The sequence below is a fragment of the Trichechus manatus genome, unplaced genomic scaffold (assembly GCF_000243295.1).
Source record: "Trichechus manatus latirostris isolate Lorelei unplaced genomic scaffold, TriManLat1.0 scaffold00003, whole genome shotgun sequence".
Lineage (NCBI taxonomy): Eukaryota > Metazoa > Chordata > Mammalia > Sirenia > Trichechidae > Trichechus > Trichechus manatus.
In genome coordinates, this window is record NW_004443939.1 from 9,904,096 (window position 1) to 9,923,304 (window position 19,209).

At 35.7% G+C, this 19,209-nt stretch overlaps 2 protein-coding genes across 3 annotated transcripts in view; one reads left to right on the plus strand and one right to left on the minus strand.

Moving 5' to 3' along the window:
• The window catches only part of ITGB3BP (integrin subunit beta 3 binding protein), a 107,221-nt gene extending 102,843 nt beyond the window's left edge, over positions 1–4,378 (minus strand). For both annotated transcript variants that reach the window (XM_004369011.2, XM_023730646.1), the window contains exon 1: positions 4,299–4,378. In XM_004369011.2, the coding sequence (XP_004369068.2) occupies positions 4,299–4,336 (38 nt within the window). In that variant the 5' untranslated portion in view covers positions 4,337–4,378. The remainder of the gene's footprint in view (positions 1–4,298) is intronic.
• Positions 4,379–4,534: 156 nt separating this feature from the next.
• The window catches only part of EFCAB7 (EF-hand calcium binding domain 7), a 43,017-nt gene continuing 28,342 nt past the window's right edge, over positions 4,535–19,209 (plus strand). Inside the window, exons 1-6 of the mRNA XM_004369012.1 lie at positions 4,535–4,812; positions 7,057–7,244; positions 10,949–11,160; positions 11,780–11,866; positions 12,421–12,616; positions 13,053–13,174. Of these exons, the coding sequence (XP_004369069.1) occupies positions 4,709–4,812; positions 7,057–7,244; positions 10,949–11,160; positions 11,780–11,866; positions 12,421–12,616; positions 13,053–13,174 (909 nt within the window). The 5' untranslated portion in view covers positions 4,535–4,708. The remainder of the gene's footprint in view (positions 4,813–7,056; positions 7,245–10,948; positions 11,161–11,779; positions 11,867–12,420; positions 12,617–13,052; positions 13,175–19,209) is intronic.

A 19,209-nucleotide genomic window follows, 5' to 3' on the forward strand; every position in this document is an offset into this window, starting at 1 on the left:
TGTGTATTTTCACCAAAAAAAAAAAAAAGGTTGAGAAGTTAGTGGGTCGACATGTTGTGGGGTTGTTAACCAATGTCATAAAACAATATGTGTACTACTGGTTCATGAGAAACTATTTGTTCTGTAAGCCTTCACCTGAAGTACAATAAAAAAAATTAAAAAAAAATAGACCAGATTTACTGGCCTGACAGAGACTGGAAAAACCCTGAGAGTACGGCCCCTGGACACCCTTCTAGTTCAGTGGTGAAGTCACTCCCAAGGTTCACCATTCAGGTGGGGACCGGACAGCCCCATAAGAGAAAATGGGACTAATGAGGCACAGCAGTCCAGGGACAAGGACTGGAAGGCAGGAGTGGACAGGAAAGCTGGTGATAGTGAACCCAAGGTTGAGAAGGGACAGTGTTGACATGTCGTGGGGTTGTTAACCATTGTCACAGGGTAATATGTGTATAAACTGTTTAATGAGAAACTATTTGTTCTGTAAACCTTCATCTAAAGAACAACAACAAAAAAAGAATTATCTATGTGAGATCAAATTGACAACAGCAACTCAAAAGGTTTGATGGGAAGCCTAGGGACAGTAAGTTGAAGATAATGGTGATGGAATAATTTGGAAAAGGACAGTGAGAATAGCAGCACAACAGGAAGAATGTAATAGATGTCACTGAATTGTACATGTAGAAGTTTTTGAAATGGTGTATCTTCGGCTATGTATATTTTCACCAAAGAAAAAAAAAGGTCCTCCAAGGTCAAGAGGGGACAGTGTTGACATGTCATGGGGTTGTTAACCAATGTCATAAAACAACACGTGTACTGACTGTTTAATGAGAAACTATTTGTTCTATAAACCTTCATCTAAAGTACAATTAAAAAAAAAAACAAAGAATTTATAACAGAAAAAAAAAAAAAAAAACAGAACAGGGTCCACATTTATAACTAATTGAAAATGGATCAAAGACCTAAATATAAAATCGAAAACGATAAAGATCATGGAAGAAAAAATAGGGTCAACGCTAGAAGCCCTAATATATGGCATAAATAGGAAACAAACAGCAACTAACAATACTCAAACACCAGAAGATAAGCTAGGTAACTGAGATTTTCTAAAAATTAAATACTAAAGCTCATCAAAAGACTTCATCAAAAGAGTAAAAAGAGAATCTACAGACTGGGAAAAAATTTTGGGCTATGACATATCCAACACCTCCACAAGAAAAAGACAAATAATCCAATTAAAAAATGGGCAAAGGATAGGAACAGACACTTCACAAAAGAAGACATTCAGGTGGCTAACAGACACATAAGGAAATGCTCACAATCACTAGCCATTAAAGAAATGCAAATCAAAACTACAATTAGATACCATCTCACCCTTACATTACTGGCACGAATCAAAAAAACAGGCAATACCAAATGTTTGAAAGGCTATGGGAAGAAGACTGGAACTCTTCTGCACTGCTGGTGAGAACGTAAATTGGTACAACCATTTTGGAAAAGGATATGGCTCTTCCTTAAAAAGCTAGAAATAGAAATACAATATGATCCAGCAATCCCAATCCTAGGAATATATCCTAGAGAAATAAGAGCTCTCACACGAATAGATATAAGCACACCCATGTTCACTGCAGCATTATTCACAATAGCAAAAAGTTGGAAACAACCAAAGTGCCCATCAACAGATAAATGGATAAACTATAGTACATACACACAATGGAATACTACACAAGGATAAAGAACAATGATGAATCTTGGAAATATCTCACAACATGGATGAATCTGGAGGGGATTATGCTAAGTGAAATAAGTCAATCACAAAAGGAAAATACTGCATGAGACCACTATTATGAAAATTACACACAAAGAAACAATTTTTGATGGTTATGAGGGAGAGGAGGGGTGGGGAGGAAAAAACACTAACTAGACAATAGATAAGTGGTAACTTTGGTGAAGGGTAAGAAAGTACACAATACAGGGGAAGACAGCACAACTTGACCAAGGCAAAGTCACAGAAGCTTCACAGACACGTCCAAACTCCCTGAGGGGCCAAGTTACTAGGCCGAGGGCTGGGGACCATGGTCTTGGGTGACATCTAGCTCAATGGCATAATAAAACTTGTAAAGAAAATGTTCCATATCCTACTTTGGTGAGCAGTATCTGGGGTATTAAAAGCTTGTGAGTGGCCATCTAAGATACACCTACTGATCCCACCCCCTCTAGAGCAAGGGAGAAAGAAGAAAATCAAAGATACAAGGGGCTAATGGTCCACAACCATCACAGCCTCCACCAGACGGAGTCCAGCACAACTAGATGGTGCTTGGCTATCACCAATGACTGCTCTGACAGAGATCACAACAGAGGATCCTGGACAGAGCTAGAGAAAAATGTAGAACAAAATTCAAACTCACAAAAAAAGACCAGACTTAACTGTTCTGACAGAAACTGGAGAAACGCCAAGAGTGTGGCCCCTGGACACCCTTTTAACTCAGTACTGAGGTCACTCCTGAGGTTCACCCTTCAGCCAAAGATTAGACAGGCCTATAAAATAAACAGTAACACACGTAGTTCAACCATGTATAGAAGACTAAACCGGCACACCAGCCCAGAGGCAAGGACAAGAAGGCAGGAGAGGACAGACAAATGGAAATGCAGAACCCAAGGTCCAGAAGTGAGACTGTTGACACATTGTGGGGTTGGCAACCAATGTCACGAGACAATGTGTGTATTAATTGTTTAATGAGAAACTCATTTGCTCTGTAAACTTTCACTTAAAGCACAATTTAAAAAAAAAGAAGAGACCATTTTAGATGCTAGGGTACTATCACTTAAAAACTGTGAGTCCAAGGTCAAATAATTCATCCTTTCTAAACATCAATTTCCTTATTTGTAAAGTAGGGATAATAGCAGCCTCTACACCTCCATAAGATCCTTTTTAGGATTCAGTGAGCAAATGAAGGTGAAATGCTAAACGCAGTACCTAGCACATAATTAAATATTCAATAAATGTGGATTTATTATTTCTACACATCTTTTCACTTTCATGTCAATTTCCATTTGATACAAATATTTTCCCCATGTGTTGCTTTCTTTGCATTTTGATCAAACATGAAAATAAAGGATGAATAAACAAACAAAAAACCAAACCCACTACCATGGAGTGGATTCTGATTTATAGCGACCCTACAGGACAGAGGAGAACTGCCCCCAAAGGGCTTCCAAGGAGCGGCTGGTGGATTTGAACTGCAGACTTTTCCGTTAGCAGCCCAGCTCTTAACCACTGTGCCACCAGGGCTCCAAAGTAGGAATAGGTTACTCTAGAAGTGCAAAGGAGGAGGTACCTAAGCCTTTCTGGGGAAAAAGGGCAATCAGAAAAGAATTTCACGGGTTAGATACCTCACTTTCCCGCCCCATTCCCAAAATCTCCGCTCTTTACTGAACTTTTTAAAAAGTTTCCATGGGCAGTACCAAAAAAAACCAAACCAAACACGTTGCAGTCGCGTCCATTCCGACTCATAGCGACCCTATACGACAGAGTAGAACTGCCGCCACAGGGTTTCCAAGAAGTAGCTAGGGGATTCGAACTGTCGACCTTTTAGTTAGCAGCTGAGATCCTAACTGCTGGGCCACCAGGGCTCCCCATAGGGAAGGAACTGTCTTACTCAACTTAATACAAGATAAAGAGTGGGAGGAACAAATGAATGATATTGTCTAGCACAATTCCAATTTCCACTATGATCATTCTCAATAATCAGATCACTGGACCTGAATGGAACTTTAGACCTCATCCAGTACAAACTTACTTTTACAAATTTATAAGAAACTGAAGCCCAGAGTTGATAAGTGACTTGCCCAACGTTGGACAGTGAAGGAGCTCAACTGGATGCTTGAAACAAAGTCCATGAGTTCTCCAGTGAGTTTATATAAACTCACCGTATTAATAAGACACCGGAAGACGTTAGGACTCTTACCCATTCTCAGTGTTAACCATATTTCAATTATTTCCATGTTTCCAAATACGTAAATATAGCTACATCACCTAAATACAGCTCACAACCTATGAAATCTGTCAAATGCCTTGGCGAATCAGAATTAAAGTGGACAATGGCTAACCGATGAATACGGCTGGAAGAGGAGTACAGGTGGACAGAGGGTACCAAGTAACGGAAACTACTCACGGAAAAGACAAGTTTATACCCAGAAAAAAAAGGAAAACATAAAAGGTCATTGGGTCACATAACATCGACTCTTCTTGCTCACAGAGGGTCCCAGTAAACAGCAATACCTGGGGAGGAGATACCTACCGCATTTCGTGATTCAGGGGATACTGCCGCCACTGCATAAAACGAACCGAGCAACCTCTTCTGAGGGCAGAGAACCCGCACAGAAAAACGCTGAAGCATGAAAAGCGCGGGTCAATGAGCGCTCGTCTTTGTGTCACAGCAAAGGATGCCCGCTGGAAACATCCTCTCAGCAATGAAGGATCCGTGGAGGGTGGCGGAAGGGGTCTTCGCCTCAAATCGCATCCAGTCGCTGCCGTGTGCAACACAGGAACCTGTCTACGATTCTGGCCATAACAGCCCTCCTTCTCCCCGATAAAGGCTAGACCGAGCGGTCTCTGTTTGATCTCGAGTGAAGTTCCCTAGGTTTCTAGACGGACCGTTTGAGGATGTGCTCTGCATCTTATTTCCGGTAGTTGAGAGAAGCAGTTGCCATGGTAATTAGAGAAAGGCCAAAATCGGTCCCGCGGCGGAGAGAGGATCGCGGAATCGCTAAAAGAGAATTGGCTGCGCTTCCTTGTTTGAGAGGTGTAATTAGGTAGCAAACGGCTCGCTGTCTCACTGCCTTCGTCCCCCGCCCCCCTCCGCCCGTCACTGTTTTGCTTCCTCTTCTACTTGCTGCCTTTACTTCTTTCTCATACTAACAATTAGTGTCTGTATGTACCAACAATGTACATATAAATGTAGTTCTATGCCCAGAGGAAGACCAAAGTAGATACTGTCCGAGATTAGCTGTGAGCGTGTTTGACTGTGTAGAGATGGTGATTGGATGGCTCTCTGTTTTCGCTTGGCCTTTTGGAAGCCTCAGGCGCTTGTTAACAGTTTATTTTTCTTGCTATTATGTGGCTGGTTATTTATGGAGCCTTTTGTTGCAGTGTGCCCTCTAGGTCCCTGTCTTGGTCTTGGGCTGGAGTTGTAGATGAAGGAGGTTTCCAGGCCTGAGGGGTGCAATTATATATTTATTTTAAGCTTCAGTTTAGTCTTTCGTTAGAGAAAAGGGAAGAATAGAATTCTGCAACATTTCTGTCGTGGAATTTCCACGTGAGGGAGCCACCTTATTTTGAAAGAGTATTCCAGAACTATCCTAAAAAATACTTACATTTTAAAATTACTTGCTGTAAAGTGAGCATTCATTTCCTTTCCTTATTGGAAGTTTTCTTGCACGGTTTTGAGGAGACGTGTGCAGGCATATGTGTTTAAAACACTGATGCTTAATTATAGTGATACCAATTTGCAGTAACCAGTCTGTGACACCACATCCCTATGGGGTCCTTCTAAATCTGGTGTAATATGAAGGTGTCAGGCAGGCGGTCTGTGTATTATAAATAGGGTACTTCATCCATGATAAGCGATTATTATCTTTCTTTCCCTAGTGTAAAAGACCTATATAATTCAAGCAGGTGCAAGTGATTTAGGCCTCCTGAGTAAGAATCCAATGAGTCCTGAAGGAGACCCTAACTGTGTCGTCTTATTGTTGAACTTGAAGTATTCAATTTATTAGGTTGGAATGTATTTTTAGAAGTCAAAGCTGGGTAAAGTAATGTTGGAAGCTGTAAGACCACCAGCACAGTTTAGTGCCCTATAGTAAGCATTGTCCACGAAGCCTTCATCCAGTTTAATAAAAAAGAAACTGTTAACAGAATTTATTGCCTTTGCCACTTACTACAAGCTGGGTGGCATCTCTGTCCCTCAATTTCCTCATCTGTAAAAGGGACAAAAAATATATGACCGCTGTAGTAGGGATAAAACAAGATGTATGACATTTCTGTAAGCCCTAATAAGCAGAGCTGCTATATAAATCCAACATTATTATTATTAATAATGGAACACAGTAAAATTTTGTTATGATAATGTTAGAAATAGAATTTTTTTTAATTTCAGTCATTTAAAATGTGGGGCTGCATTACTGAGATGCTAAGGAAACCCTGGTGGCGTAGAGGTTAAGAGCTATGGTTGCTAACCAAAAGGTGGGCAGTTCGAATCCCCTAGGCCCTCCTTGGAAACCCTATGGGGCAGTTCTCCTCTGTCCTGTAGGGTTGCTATGGATCGGAATTGACTCGACTGCAGTGGGTTTTGGGTTAGTGAGATGATCTGGTTGATTCTGCTGTGGAGCATAGGTGCCAACTGCCAATCAGATTATATCAACTTCTCATTATTGTGGAGTTTCACTCTATCTATGGTTTATTTAGCAGTTATATGCCAGGTACTGTTCTATATGATTAACTTATTTAATCTTCATAACAACCCTATGAAGAGTCTCATCTGACTGTTCTCTTATTTTGACAGAAAAGATGTGTGCCTTTCCTTTGTTCTATGATTCTTTTTTGGTATTATGTTATACCTTTGTTCTTTTGGCTATTAATCACATGCTTGATATAGATAGATAGATACATAGATATTAAAAAACCCACTAGAAATCAACTGACAAAGGCTTATTCTAATTGAACATATTATAATACTTTTTTCATTCTTTTTTTAATAATGTTCTTTTTTTTTTACATATAAAAAATTTAAGTCTTTATTTTTCCTCCATTTGAAAGGCAAGGTGACATTTGCACTTCAGGAGATTAACATTGACTAAAAACAGAGCGCTGGTGGCGCAGTGGTTAAGAGTTGGCTACTAACCAGAAGGTTGGCAATTCAAATCCACCAGCCACTCCTTGGAAATCCTATGGGGCATTTCTGCTCTGTCCTATAGGGTTGCTATGAGTTGGAATCAACTTGACGGCAATGGGTTTGGTTTTTTGTTTTTGAAACAAATTTTTAAATTATTTTCTAACAGAATGGCCAGCAGTCCGGGAAGTGATGCAGCTTTCTCCAGTCAGAAATCTACGCTTTCAGAGAGTCCTCGAACAAGGAAATTTCCATTAACTGAAGAAGAGATATTTTATATGAATTGTAGAGCTGCCTACCTAACTGTTTTCAAAAGCAGCTTAGAAAACATTATTTCAAAGGATCAACTTTATTTAGGTAATTTTTTTAATTTATGTATTTTACCTTACTTATTGAAAGTTAATAGATCAGAAGACTTGAATTAGGATTGCGTTGCTGAATCATTCCAATTTCTTAGTGACGCTTGAGCAATGCAACTGCATTAAGCTGTTGTGCCATTTTAGATAATTACATTTTCTAGGAGACTCAGAATAAAACTTTCAATGTTTATACAGGCTAGATTAGTATTTTTAATGCTTCTATCAATTATTTGCTTTTAAAAAGTATCTTTTCACTTCTATTTTGGTACTTTAAGTTCATAATAATAAAATTAAAACACTTTCCGATTCTGAATCACTAGTCTGAATTTGACCTATACTGGGGAAAGTGTAAATGATACATAAAAATGGGTTGCATGATTATAAAAGAGAAGTATTAGGAGATAAGTGAAATTTTGAAAGAGTTAGGAGTTGTAGGGTTTGTTGTTGTTTATCCCTTATTGCTTTCCTCCATTATCACGTCTTAAAATTCCTTTGCTTGCAAAGTCCCCCAACCCACTGAATTTGGTACTTGCCAGGTGTGTCAAATAACTCAGAGGTCTTTCTGGTTTTTAGATGGTGGTAAATAACATTACCAGGTAACACTCACTACTCATGTCAATTTCATCAAGGCTAATAACTTTGTGAGTAGAGAAACTTATTTTTCCAACTTTAGAATCAGTTATCTCTGACATGTTCTTGCAACAGGGTCTTGGGTTTGTACTCAGAAGATCTTTATTTGAAGAAATCCATTTTGGGGACTATGAGAAGTGAAAAGACTAATTCAAATGTATTTGATGCCTAAATAAAAGGTATTATTTGTAAAATAGCTTTAATGCAAATACATATGACTAGTTAAAGTGATTATTTGAGTTATGTTTATTTTTAGTTTGATTTATATAATTTTAAAATTAATAAAACAGTCTTAATTTTTAACTATTACTGTTTAATATATATTAAATGGTGTAGACAGAAATTCAGTAAATTAAAATTACTTCTGAGTAATTTGCCATTATTTCTGAAATTTCTGAATTTCTTCTCTATTCTTTTGAAGATAGGCTGAGATCACTAATAAGTTTTAAAATTTCACATGCCCTCTCCTGCTATGGCATTTAGTTTATAAATCAATAAGTATGTATTACTAAGGTGCTATCAGTCTTATGGAATTTTCTGAGAGGATAATACAGTGTTTATCTCTTTAGTGTTATATATACTTTTGGTTTTATGATGGAACACTCTTTGTAACATTGTAGTAATTGATCTCAGATCAGCTAGATTTAAAAAAAAGATACTGTAGTATGAACCAGTGACATCACTTTCTTACTATTATATCTTTCATCTGTATCCTTCTGCCACTTACGCACGTAACATGGGCTCATGGGCTCTGACGTTTCCATTTCAATGTCGAATAGAGCAGCATTGCTACCAGAGTTTGAGAGTTATTTTTTTTTCCAACTTATAAATAATATAGGTATTATAGGCTTATGTCAAAGCCTACAGTAAGCCCTGGCAGATGATCAATATTTTGGTGTCAGTCTTTAAACATCTACAGTTACATGATGTTTTTACTGTCATGAAAGTCGTAGTAATTGACTCCAACTAATTCTAAACCTAGAGATTAAAGTTAAGTTGGTAGTTACTAGAATGCACCAATTTCTTAGATATAGGAATGTCTACTTATGGAATATGTGTTTTTGGCATAATTAATTTTATTCTAAGAAAGTTATTTTTCTGTAATTAACAGTGCATTTTAAAAAGCATTATTTCCTTTGTTACTGAAGATGGAAACAAGTATGTGCTGAACTGCCACTTGTGGGAAAGAGTTACATGCCTATTTTCCCAAAGCTGGGTGGAAAATACCATTTCTTTCACAGGGACTTTTGACCTTCAAATTACAACTTCATTTAGGTCCTGTTTGTATTCCCAGGTTTCAATGGCTGAAGATTGCCTAGGGATAAAGTCCTAAACCACATATGCATTTTCCCTGATTCTCTTAATAGATGAATTAGGAATAGTCTATTTACACTCTAAGGAAAATACTTGCTTACCTTTTATTTCTAGGGCAGCATGGTAATCGGGGCTTTTGTCTACATCCAAAATAAACCTGTGCAAATAAAAAACATATACTAGTGCCACTGCTACAAATTTCCCCAAAGCTTTCTAGGTGAATAGAAGATGGCAGTTACTACAGCTCCTACTTCTGTTAGGTCTGAAAGCCACCTCTAGATTATCTTCTTGTTCCTGTTTCTGTGCCAAAATGTAAGTTATCTAGGTACGCTAAACTAGCATAATCTGGAGGATAACAAAATATCTCTTAGTCTATGGGCTTCTAATATGTTATTAACCATAAGTCATGACCACGGGGATCAATTTTACCCTTCATGTGTGGACTTCTTATTTAGATTATAAACTTTTTTAGCAACCAGGAACTTTGTATCTCTGAAAAAAGTCACAGTATATTATGCTTGTGCACAATGAAAGTTCAAAGTATTTGACTCATAAAGGTCTGTATTTATTACCCTAATCTGGTTTTTATTTCCTTGAGAACATTTCTTTAGTTAAATTGTTTTATATTTATTAATCCTTATTACATTAAATTGTAGAATATCTAGATTATCGTTTTTAGTGTTGATTTGACAATGTATAGATCTTTGAAATCCTACCTAAGATAGCTGGCAATATGCAGTAACCTACTCCTTACTTGTTGACTATCTCGTTATCTGACATTTAGTGTTTACAACAATAGTAAAAAATCTACTATATAACTATTTTGCACATTAACGACGTACATCTGGAAGTAACGAACGCCAATGTGCAATGCAAGAGTAATGCTGGCTGTGATGGTTAAGGTTTTATGTCAGTTTGGCTGGGCTATGATTCTCAGTGGTTTGGCAGTTATGTAATTTGGCAGTTATGTAATGATGTAATTTGGCAGTTACATAATGATGTAGTCATCTTCCATTTTGTGATCTGATGTGATCATCCTCCATTTTCACCTAATGCCAATTTTCGCATGATGAACTGGTCTTTGGAACCTAACCATGTCGATAAGTGAGGATTGAGTGTATAAGATTTTACGGTAGAAGTTAGTAGCACAATGCAGTACAGCTATACCTTTGAAAATTCTGCTAATTCCTTCTGTGGTACTTAGGAAACTTATCACTGGGGCAGGGAAACTAGAGTACTGGAGATAGTACAACCAGAACGGAAGGAATGAGAATGATGACACATTGTGAAAAATTTAACCAGTATCACTGAATAATTTATGTAGAAATTGTTAAATGGAAACCTAATTTACTGTGTAAATTTTCACCTGAAACACGGTAAAATATTATTTAAAATAATAAAAATATGGTGAATGGTTGTTTTTAACCTTTTTTTTTCTCTCCAAGAGCTCTTAAGAAATAAAACATATTATCAGTTAATTAAACCATGTAGGCTGAGAACAAAACTGTCAGAATAAAAAAGTCTCTTTAATTCTTCTATTATTGCTGGCATTAATAAATCAAGAATCTTTAGCTGGTGACACATACATACATTTTTGTTTTTGAAAGTTAGGAATACATTGCTATCACCACAGGTAATGTATTGGTATGTGTGTGCATTTGTTTAATATCATCATATATAATGATTTAAAGAAAAAAAATAGACTTAAATAACAATTCCAAATGTTACTATAACAAATAATACTTGTTTATTGGGCAGCTCTTCAGCATGCAGGAAGAAATCCATCCCAAAAGACCATTAATAAGTACTGGACTCCTCAAACTGCCAAACTGAATTTTGATGATTTTTGTATAATTTTAAGGAAGGAAAAACCTACTTCAAAAGCAGAACTACTAAAATCATTTAAGAAGTTAGATGTAAATGATGTTGGCTCTATTTTACACACTGATCTTTATAAAATTCTAACAAAGGTAAGATCTGGGAAACAGTTTTGTAATGTACATATTCTGTAAAACAACTTGGAATCTAGCTTTGGCTACTTCCAGAGTCTACATTAAAAATAACTATTTCATTGGCAGGTGACATGAGTCACATATATGTTGTTTATGAAGTACTTAGGGATCCTCCTGAATGAAAGGTGCTTTATAAAAAAAAGATAAAGTATAAAACTGGGCCCATGTTGCAATTCCCTTGTGCTCCTATGCCGTTCTTTCCTGCCCACAATTCTTTGGTCATCAGTGATAGGTCCATATGTGTTTTGTAAAAGAGAAACAGTATGAATGGGATTAGAAACCCATTCTGTTTCTTGGTTCAATGTTAGTAAATATCATAGCAGTTATTACTGGATCTATGATATACAATTCTTGAAATTTAGTAAATTGAATTTCAGCACACTTTCAGAAAATTTAATAAAATTGGAATTTTCATTTTATATAACAGCCTCATTCTTCTTGACATAATACTCATTCTGAGATTTATAAATGAAACCATATATTCAAACTTGATGAAAAGATTAAAATTCATTTATGCTATCCCGATGAATAGCAAAGTGGTAGTCATGTTGCTTTAAAATGAATCTTGTTTTTTCAGAGAGGTGAGAAGATGACTCGAGAAGAAGTAAATGCCGTTATAAATTTGGCTGATGTAAATACTGATGGCAAGTTTGATTACCTCAAGGTACATAATTTCATACTCAGCTACATTTGTGTACTGTGCAGGGAAAATATTTTTAAAGAGATGCATCTTTTTGATATTGACAACAATGTACTTACGTATTGGGTACTAATTGTACTTGAAATTTAATCTCTCCAGGCCCAGAACTGTAATCTGACATAGCTACATTAAAAACAGCATAACAGAGTTAAAATACACACACATGCAGAGTCTCCTCAAAAATGTGCTTTTTCCCGGGTGGGTGAATCATAAAAATTATTTACAACAACTGCGAGTCTACACATTTTGTAAAAAAAATAAATAAATCACTTCTCCTTGTATAACATTTTATTTTTACTCAGAGTGTGACCTCCTCATTGAATCATGGCTGCATTTCACTAGGCCACTTGAGGGTGGTCAGTCTGATTCAAGAAAATAAAATGAGTAACCCAGTTCAATAGGAAATATATTCCATCTATCAGTCTTTCCCTTGCCTACTAATGTGCGTTTGTCTTTTCCTTCTCCCAAATGTATGACTGAATGTTTTACCCACTGGACTACTTGTTTATTTCCTATAGTTTTGTAAATTATATATGACCACCAATGAGCAATGTCTCAAGACTACACTAGAAAAACTGGAAATTGACAGTAAACTGAGGCGTCAACAGTTTGGAAGCCACATTGAAGGGTCGCCTGAAAGGGACCCATCACCAGTACCAAAACCATCGCCTAGAATCATAAGAAAAACTGATCAGGAAACATTCTCAAATAAAGGTATTTACTTTTAACACTAAGGATTTCTTGATCAGAAGTGGAGGATCATATTCAGATAAATTTCCCCTTCCATCTTAGCTTATTAATAAAACAGACGGGAATCCACGTTTTGTTAGCTGCTGCTTCTAGACTTTTAGCTGTAAAAGTCTATGAAGTAAAATTTTATTATGGAATTTGACTTGGCTATGCTCATTATATTTTATTTAAAAGTAAAATTTCAGACTAAAAGGTGACATATTGAAGTAAGGAGTCTTATTAGTAGCCATAAATTAGGAACTATTAAAGACGGATAAATATAAAACTTCTTTATTTCAGTAGGAAGAACAAGAAGAACAAAACCAATACTTAGACCTTTCATACTATACTATGTTTTGAAACAAACTTCCTATTGACAGCCTTTCGTAATGTCAGCCCAAATAACTATTGCTCGTTCCAGGTGACGCCAGGAGTTCTCTGCTGTCAACAACTAAAAAGTTCAAAACATCTGTTTCCTTCACAATTACCATGGGTGTTAATAGTAGCCGAAACTCAAAGTTAACTGAGCCAAACTCAGTAAAGGTATAGTATTTTAAATTAAGGTAATAGATGTGACCTTTTCTGAAAAAAAAAATTGACATTGATTATTAATAGCTATTCAGTGTCTACCAAGAACCAGTAAAGTTTGTGAAGTAATTCTTTGAGATTTTTCTGTGGATTGCAGCATTTATACATGTAAGCCAGTTGTAATACTTTTAAAGTAAAAACAATAACAATATTATTATAAGATTTTCAGTTTGAAAATGAGTCTTAAATTTTTGAGCTTGATGACTAAATTATATAATTATACATTTTGACCAGCATATTTATTTTGTTTAAAAAATACTTTCTATAGATGTTTCTTATAAATAAATCATTCGTTTAGTATCAATTCTTATGAGAGAAAGACAACAAAGTCACTTTGCTAAGTCAATATTTGTAGAGTTAATATTGATCTTCTTTTGTTTTCCCTTTCTAGACTCAACCTTTTTTTCTTTCAACAGAAAATAATAGCTACAGAAATATAAAACATTAACTGGAAACTGCTAGGATACATTAAAAATGTGCACCTAGAGACCTCTGTAAAAGGGGGAAAAATGGTTATGACCACATACTATAACTGCTATTAGAAAACTGAACTGATTGTCCTCAAGAGCTACATTTTTGTTTCAAATAACAACTCTGTATTTGTTATTGAACTCTAAAGTCCCTTATATCTTTAAATTGCTAGACAGTGACATTTGTTCTATGTTAAAATTTTAAAACACTATCTCCAAGGAATTTTGTTCAGACTGTTTAGGAATCTATATACCCTAAGCAATTTGGTGTGCATGCCCAACATGTTCATATACAATATTTAGTGTCCCAACAATATTATTCTCCACCAATGGAACCTTTTGGATTTTGCAGTTTATTAGGCACCTTAAAATTCTTCCAGCCTCTACCGATTACCCAATTCCAAAACCACTTTCACATTTTAGGTAACTGTTAGAGCAGCACCCCATTCTTCTGGTACCAAAACTCTGTCTTAGTTATCTAGTGCTGCTATAGCAGAAATACCACCAGTGGATGGCTTTAACAAACAAATTTATTTTCTCACAGTTTGTTGTTGTTGTTAAGTGCCATCAAGTCAATTCTGACTCATAGCAACCTTATGTACCACAGAACAAAACACTGCCCAGTCCTATGCCATCCTCACAATCGTTTCTATGTTTGAGCCTGTTGTTGCAGCCACTGTGTCAATCCATCTCATCGAGGGTTTTCCTCTTTTTTGCTGACCCTGTACTTTACCAAGCATGATGTCCTTCTGCAGGGACTGGTCCCTCCTGATAACATGTCCAAAGTATGTAAGACCAAGTCTCGTCATCCTTACTTCTAATGAGCATTCTGCCTGTACTTCTTTCAAGGTAGATTTGTTCCTTCTTCTGGAAGTTCATAGTATATTCAATATTCCTCACCAAAACCATAATTCAAAGGCATCAGTTCTTCTTCGGTCTTCCTTGTTCATTGTCCAGATCTCACATGCATGTGAGGCGACTGAAAACATCATACTTTGGGTCAGGTGCACCTTTGTCCTTAAAAGTGACATCTTTGCTTTTCAACACTTTAAAAGAGATCTTTTGTAGCAGATTTGCCCAATGCAATACGTCATTTGACTTCTTGACTGCTGCTTCCGTGGGCGTTGATTGTGGATGCAAGTAAAATGAAATACTTTACAACTTCAATCTTTTCTCCGTTTATCGTGATGTTGTTTATTGGTCTAGTTGTGAGGAATTTTTCTTTATGTTGAGGTGTAATTCATACTGAAGGCTGTGGTCTTTGATCTTATATCAATAAGTGCTTCAAGTCCTCTTCACTTTCAGCAAGCAAGGTTGTGTCACCTGCATATTACAGATTGTTAATGAGTCTCCCTCCAATCCTGATGCCCTGTTCTTCATACAATCCAGTTTCTCGGATTATTTGCTCAGTTTACAGATTGAATAAGTATGGTGAAAGGATTCAATCCTGATGTACATCTTTCCTTACTTTAAATCACACAGTATCCCCTTGTTCTGTTTGAACGACTGTCTCTTGGCCTATGTATGGTTTCCTCATGAGCACAATTAAGTGTTCTGGAATTCCCATTCTTCACAATGTTATTCATAATTTGTTAATGATTCCACACAGTCGAATTCCTTTGCATCGTCAATAAAACACAGTTTAGAAGGCTAGAAGTCCAAATTCAGAGCACGAGCTCTAGGGGAGGGCTTTCTCTCTGTCTGCTCTGGAGGAAGGCCCTTGTCTCTTCAGCTTCTGCTACCTGGTTCCTTGGAGATCTCCATGTGTCTTGGCATTTCTTACCCCATTTCTCCTCTGCTTGCTTGTTTAATCTTTTACATCTCAAAAGAGATTGATTCAAGACACACCTTATGCTAATCCTGCTTTATTCACATAACAAAGACAACCCATTCTCAAATGGGATTATAACTACAGGCATATCAAAAACCAATCCTGTTGCCATGCAGTCGATTCCAACTCATAGCAACCCCGTAGGACAGAGTAGAACTGCCCCATAGGGTTTCCAAGGATTGGCTGGTGGACTTGAATTGCCGACCCTTTTGTTAGCAGCCATAGCTCTTAACCACTGTGCCACCAGTGCTCCACCACAGATAATAGAGTTTAGGATTTAACACATATTTCGGGGGGACATAATTCAATCTATAACACCAATCATGACTAGAATTAGAGGAAGCCCCAAACCATGTGTTGTAAACTCTAGAGATGCAATACTTCCATTATCCAGATACCTATTTAGACTATGCCTACTTACATGTTTTTCATATGCGTGTGTATGTGTATGTTGTATAACATGTTTGTTACATAACCCAAACCAAACCCACTGATCTCGAGTCAATTCCGACTCATATAGACATATATATAAATATAAATACATACATTTTAAACTCAAAATAGTTAACAGTATTAAGTTACCATTAATTTTTGTGACGGCTGCAAAGAAGAATTTTGTTACAAAAGTTTTCTCACATTTTCAAACTATTGATCAATCTGCCAATTAAATTAAATTTTACTTTCATGAATCTATTTAACTTTTTGTTTTTAAGATGTACAGTTTATAATTCTATAGCAAAAGGTTCAATAATGGTCTATTTACCTCCTTGTCTTAGCAACACACAGAAAAGCAAGTAGCTATCTAATAAGTACGTGACATAGGGTATCATTATAAAAAAATGATAATAGTGGTGATGTTGAAGATGATAATGTGTAAGCTCCTCCTCTGACTAATCTATGGAGTATATGCTGCTTAATAATTCTGCCTCACCTTAAATTTTAGTAGTAGTACAGAATTCATATGCCAGAACAAATCACATTCACTACCGTGTTCTAAGAAAGATGTAACTTTACTGATACACTTAAGTGTTTTGATAGAATTTTATACTTTATTATCTAGTTGTAATTGTGCTTTTCAGCATTTCCTTATATATTATGAATGAAAATAAATAAAATTTGTATATAACAAATAAGTGAGTTAACACATCTGGTTGGGTTTATATGAATTTACCTGAATTGGTAGAGTATAGCACCACCTCATGCCCTATATAAATATTACAAGCTACTACTTAATATCTGCTTTATATTGTCAAGAAATTATGCATGGAATTTCTTACTCTATCATTCTAAAAATTAAAAAAAATCTTAACCTTATTTCATTTTGCTCATAATACTCAAACTATCAACTTAATCTATAATCCTTTCAAACTGATTTATTTGAATGAGGCAGCCAAGTTGTCAGCAATTTTTTCCTTTAATTCATAGCATTTTAGTCTAGGTCCTAGAGAAAAAGCTGTGTGTGACTGAAAGTCCGTTTGCTTTAAAAAAAATTTTATGTTGCGTAAGCATTGTGTGTTTGATAACTCTGGCAGATCTTAAGAAATTGAATGGTTTTTTAAAAGGTAGAGCTACAAATTCTCCTAGTATTTAGTATTCAAAATAATGTGATTGTTACACTGAAGTTTGGTTAATTATAAATAATGTGGCCTTTGTCTTCTGTTTTATAATAACTGTTGTTCTATCATTTTCCAGCCTTACGAACCCATACTTAATATTGTAATATGCAGGTTGGCTGTCTTTCAAAAGAAACTTAGAAATTCCCTTCTACCTGTAGCATTATTTTCTAGAATGGAAACTTAGGAAACACTTAGAATAAAAATGTTTATTTAACTTGCTCCCCAACTGAACTTTATAAAGATACCTGTCAGGCCATGGCACTGCCCCTAGAAGTACGATCAGCACGTGGAAAAAATCTTCCATTCTTAAGTCTTTAAATACCATAAATTATGTTCACTACCAGTGTATCAGGCAAAGTACATTAGTTTTTAGAGTTTGATTTATACATTTTTTTAAACTAGGGGGCTGCTGTGCCCATGATTACAATACAAATTTAAGAAATTTTCCAGCTACTAAAATCTGTATTTTTTTAGTAAGAAAACCAAATAGTTATGTTTATCATAACACTTTCAATATATGGAGAATTCATAAGGATAATGATTTATGATACTTTATTATAATAATAAAAATACAGTTTCTCTTAAAAACTGACTTTTTAAAAGACCTTGGCAGATGTTTAAATGGGAAATAGAATAGAACTTAGAACACCATAACTGGTAGACTGGAAAATAAGGAGGCCTAGCTTCTAGCTCTAGTTCTGTAATCAGCAAGAATTATGATATTAAGCATATCACTTTTTCTTTTAGTTTCCTCACAAATCCAAAGAGAAGTATTTTTAGATTCTTTATACCTTTAATATTCTGTAATTCTAAACTAGGTTCCCTTACCCTTACAGATGGGTAAATAGAAAAAATATATTCATAAAATAGATGAAATTCCATCTGATAATGTTATAGTCAGAATTAATTAAAAGGAAAACATTTTAAGTATTATATCAGAATCATAGTTCAAGCTGTGTCAAAGGGTAACTTGTCCAAATACTGTGTGAGTATATCTTTCTTTTGGCAGTCATCATGGTCCAAAGTCATGTTGATTAGGTTAGGACCAATTGGCTCTGAGGTAATGTCAGCATCTATTGTTAGTCTATATATGTTCCCAACCAAGAAACTTACAGGGAAGCTAAATGAAGTTCAGTGGATACTTTTACTCAGCATTAATAGTTAAACTTTTGACTCAAGCCCAAGTTTGAACCTCATTGTGTTATAGAGACTTAATAAAAATTTTGAAATTGATTCCCTGAGTTTTCTTTTGGAAATACAATCTAATGGTGAAAGCATTAATCCAAAAGTCTTTGACTTTTGACCTAATAATTTCTACATATTCCTTGTAAAACCTGTGAACCCATATAACCTTTGGGTACTTCAATTTCTCTGTTTATTAAAGTGACTAATTTATATTTGTCCTATATTGCCTCATAGAGATATTATTGAAATATTACATATAATGACTTGTTTCTGTCATGGGCGATATACTTATGAAGATGAATTCTAATAATTTATGGTCACGTCTTAATTTCTCGGAATTAAAGATACACATTTTTTATACCCCAGAGATGCGGCAGTGTATATAATTAATGCCTGACTGAATGCTAGTACAACTGCCTCGCAGTAATGGTAAAATCTTAAAATTCAGTTAAAGAAATCTCCAAAGAAAAGATGAATGTAAAAATGGAAAACAAGTTGATAAATAACCAAAACTAAAGTAAAAGGAAATACAGAAAATACATGCATCAAAGCTTACAAAAGTGGTTAATGTCTAAAATAGTCAAGGAATTTATTAAAATATGTAAGAAAATTCCAAGTTTTCAATAGAGTAATGAGGATAGGAGATGAATAGGCTGTTCACACAAGAGGAAATAAAAATAATAAACACATGGGAAGTGTTCAGCCTTGCTAGTAATCAGAGAAGCTCAAATCAGTGTAAAAATTGTTGTTGTTAGATGCCGTCAAGTCGATTCCAACTCACAGTGACCCTATGTACAATAGAACAAAACACTGCCCAGTCCTGTGCCATCCTCACAACCTTTGCTATGCTTGAGCCCATTGTTGCAGCCACTGTGTCAGTTCTTCTCG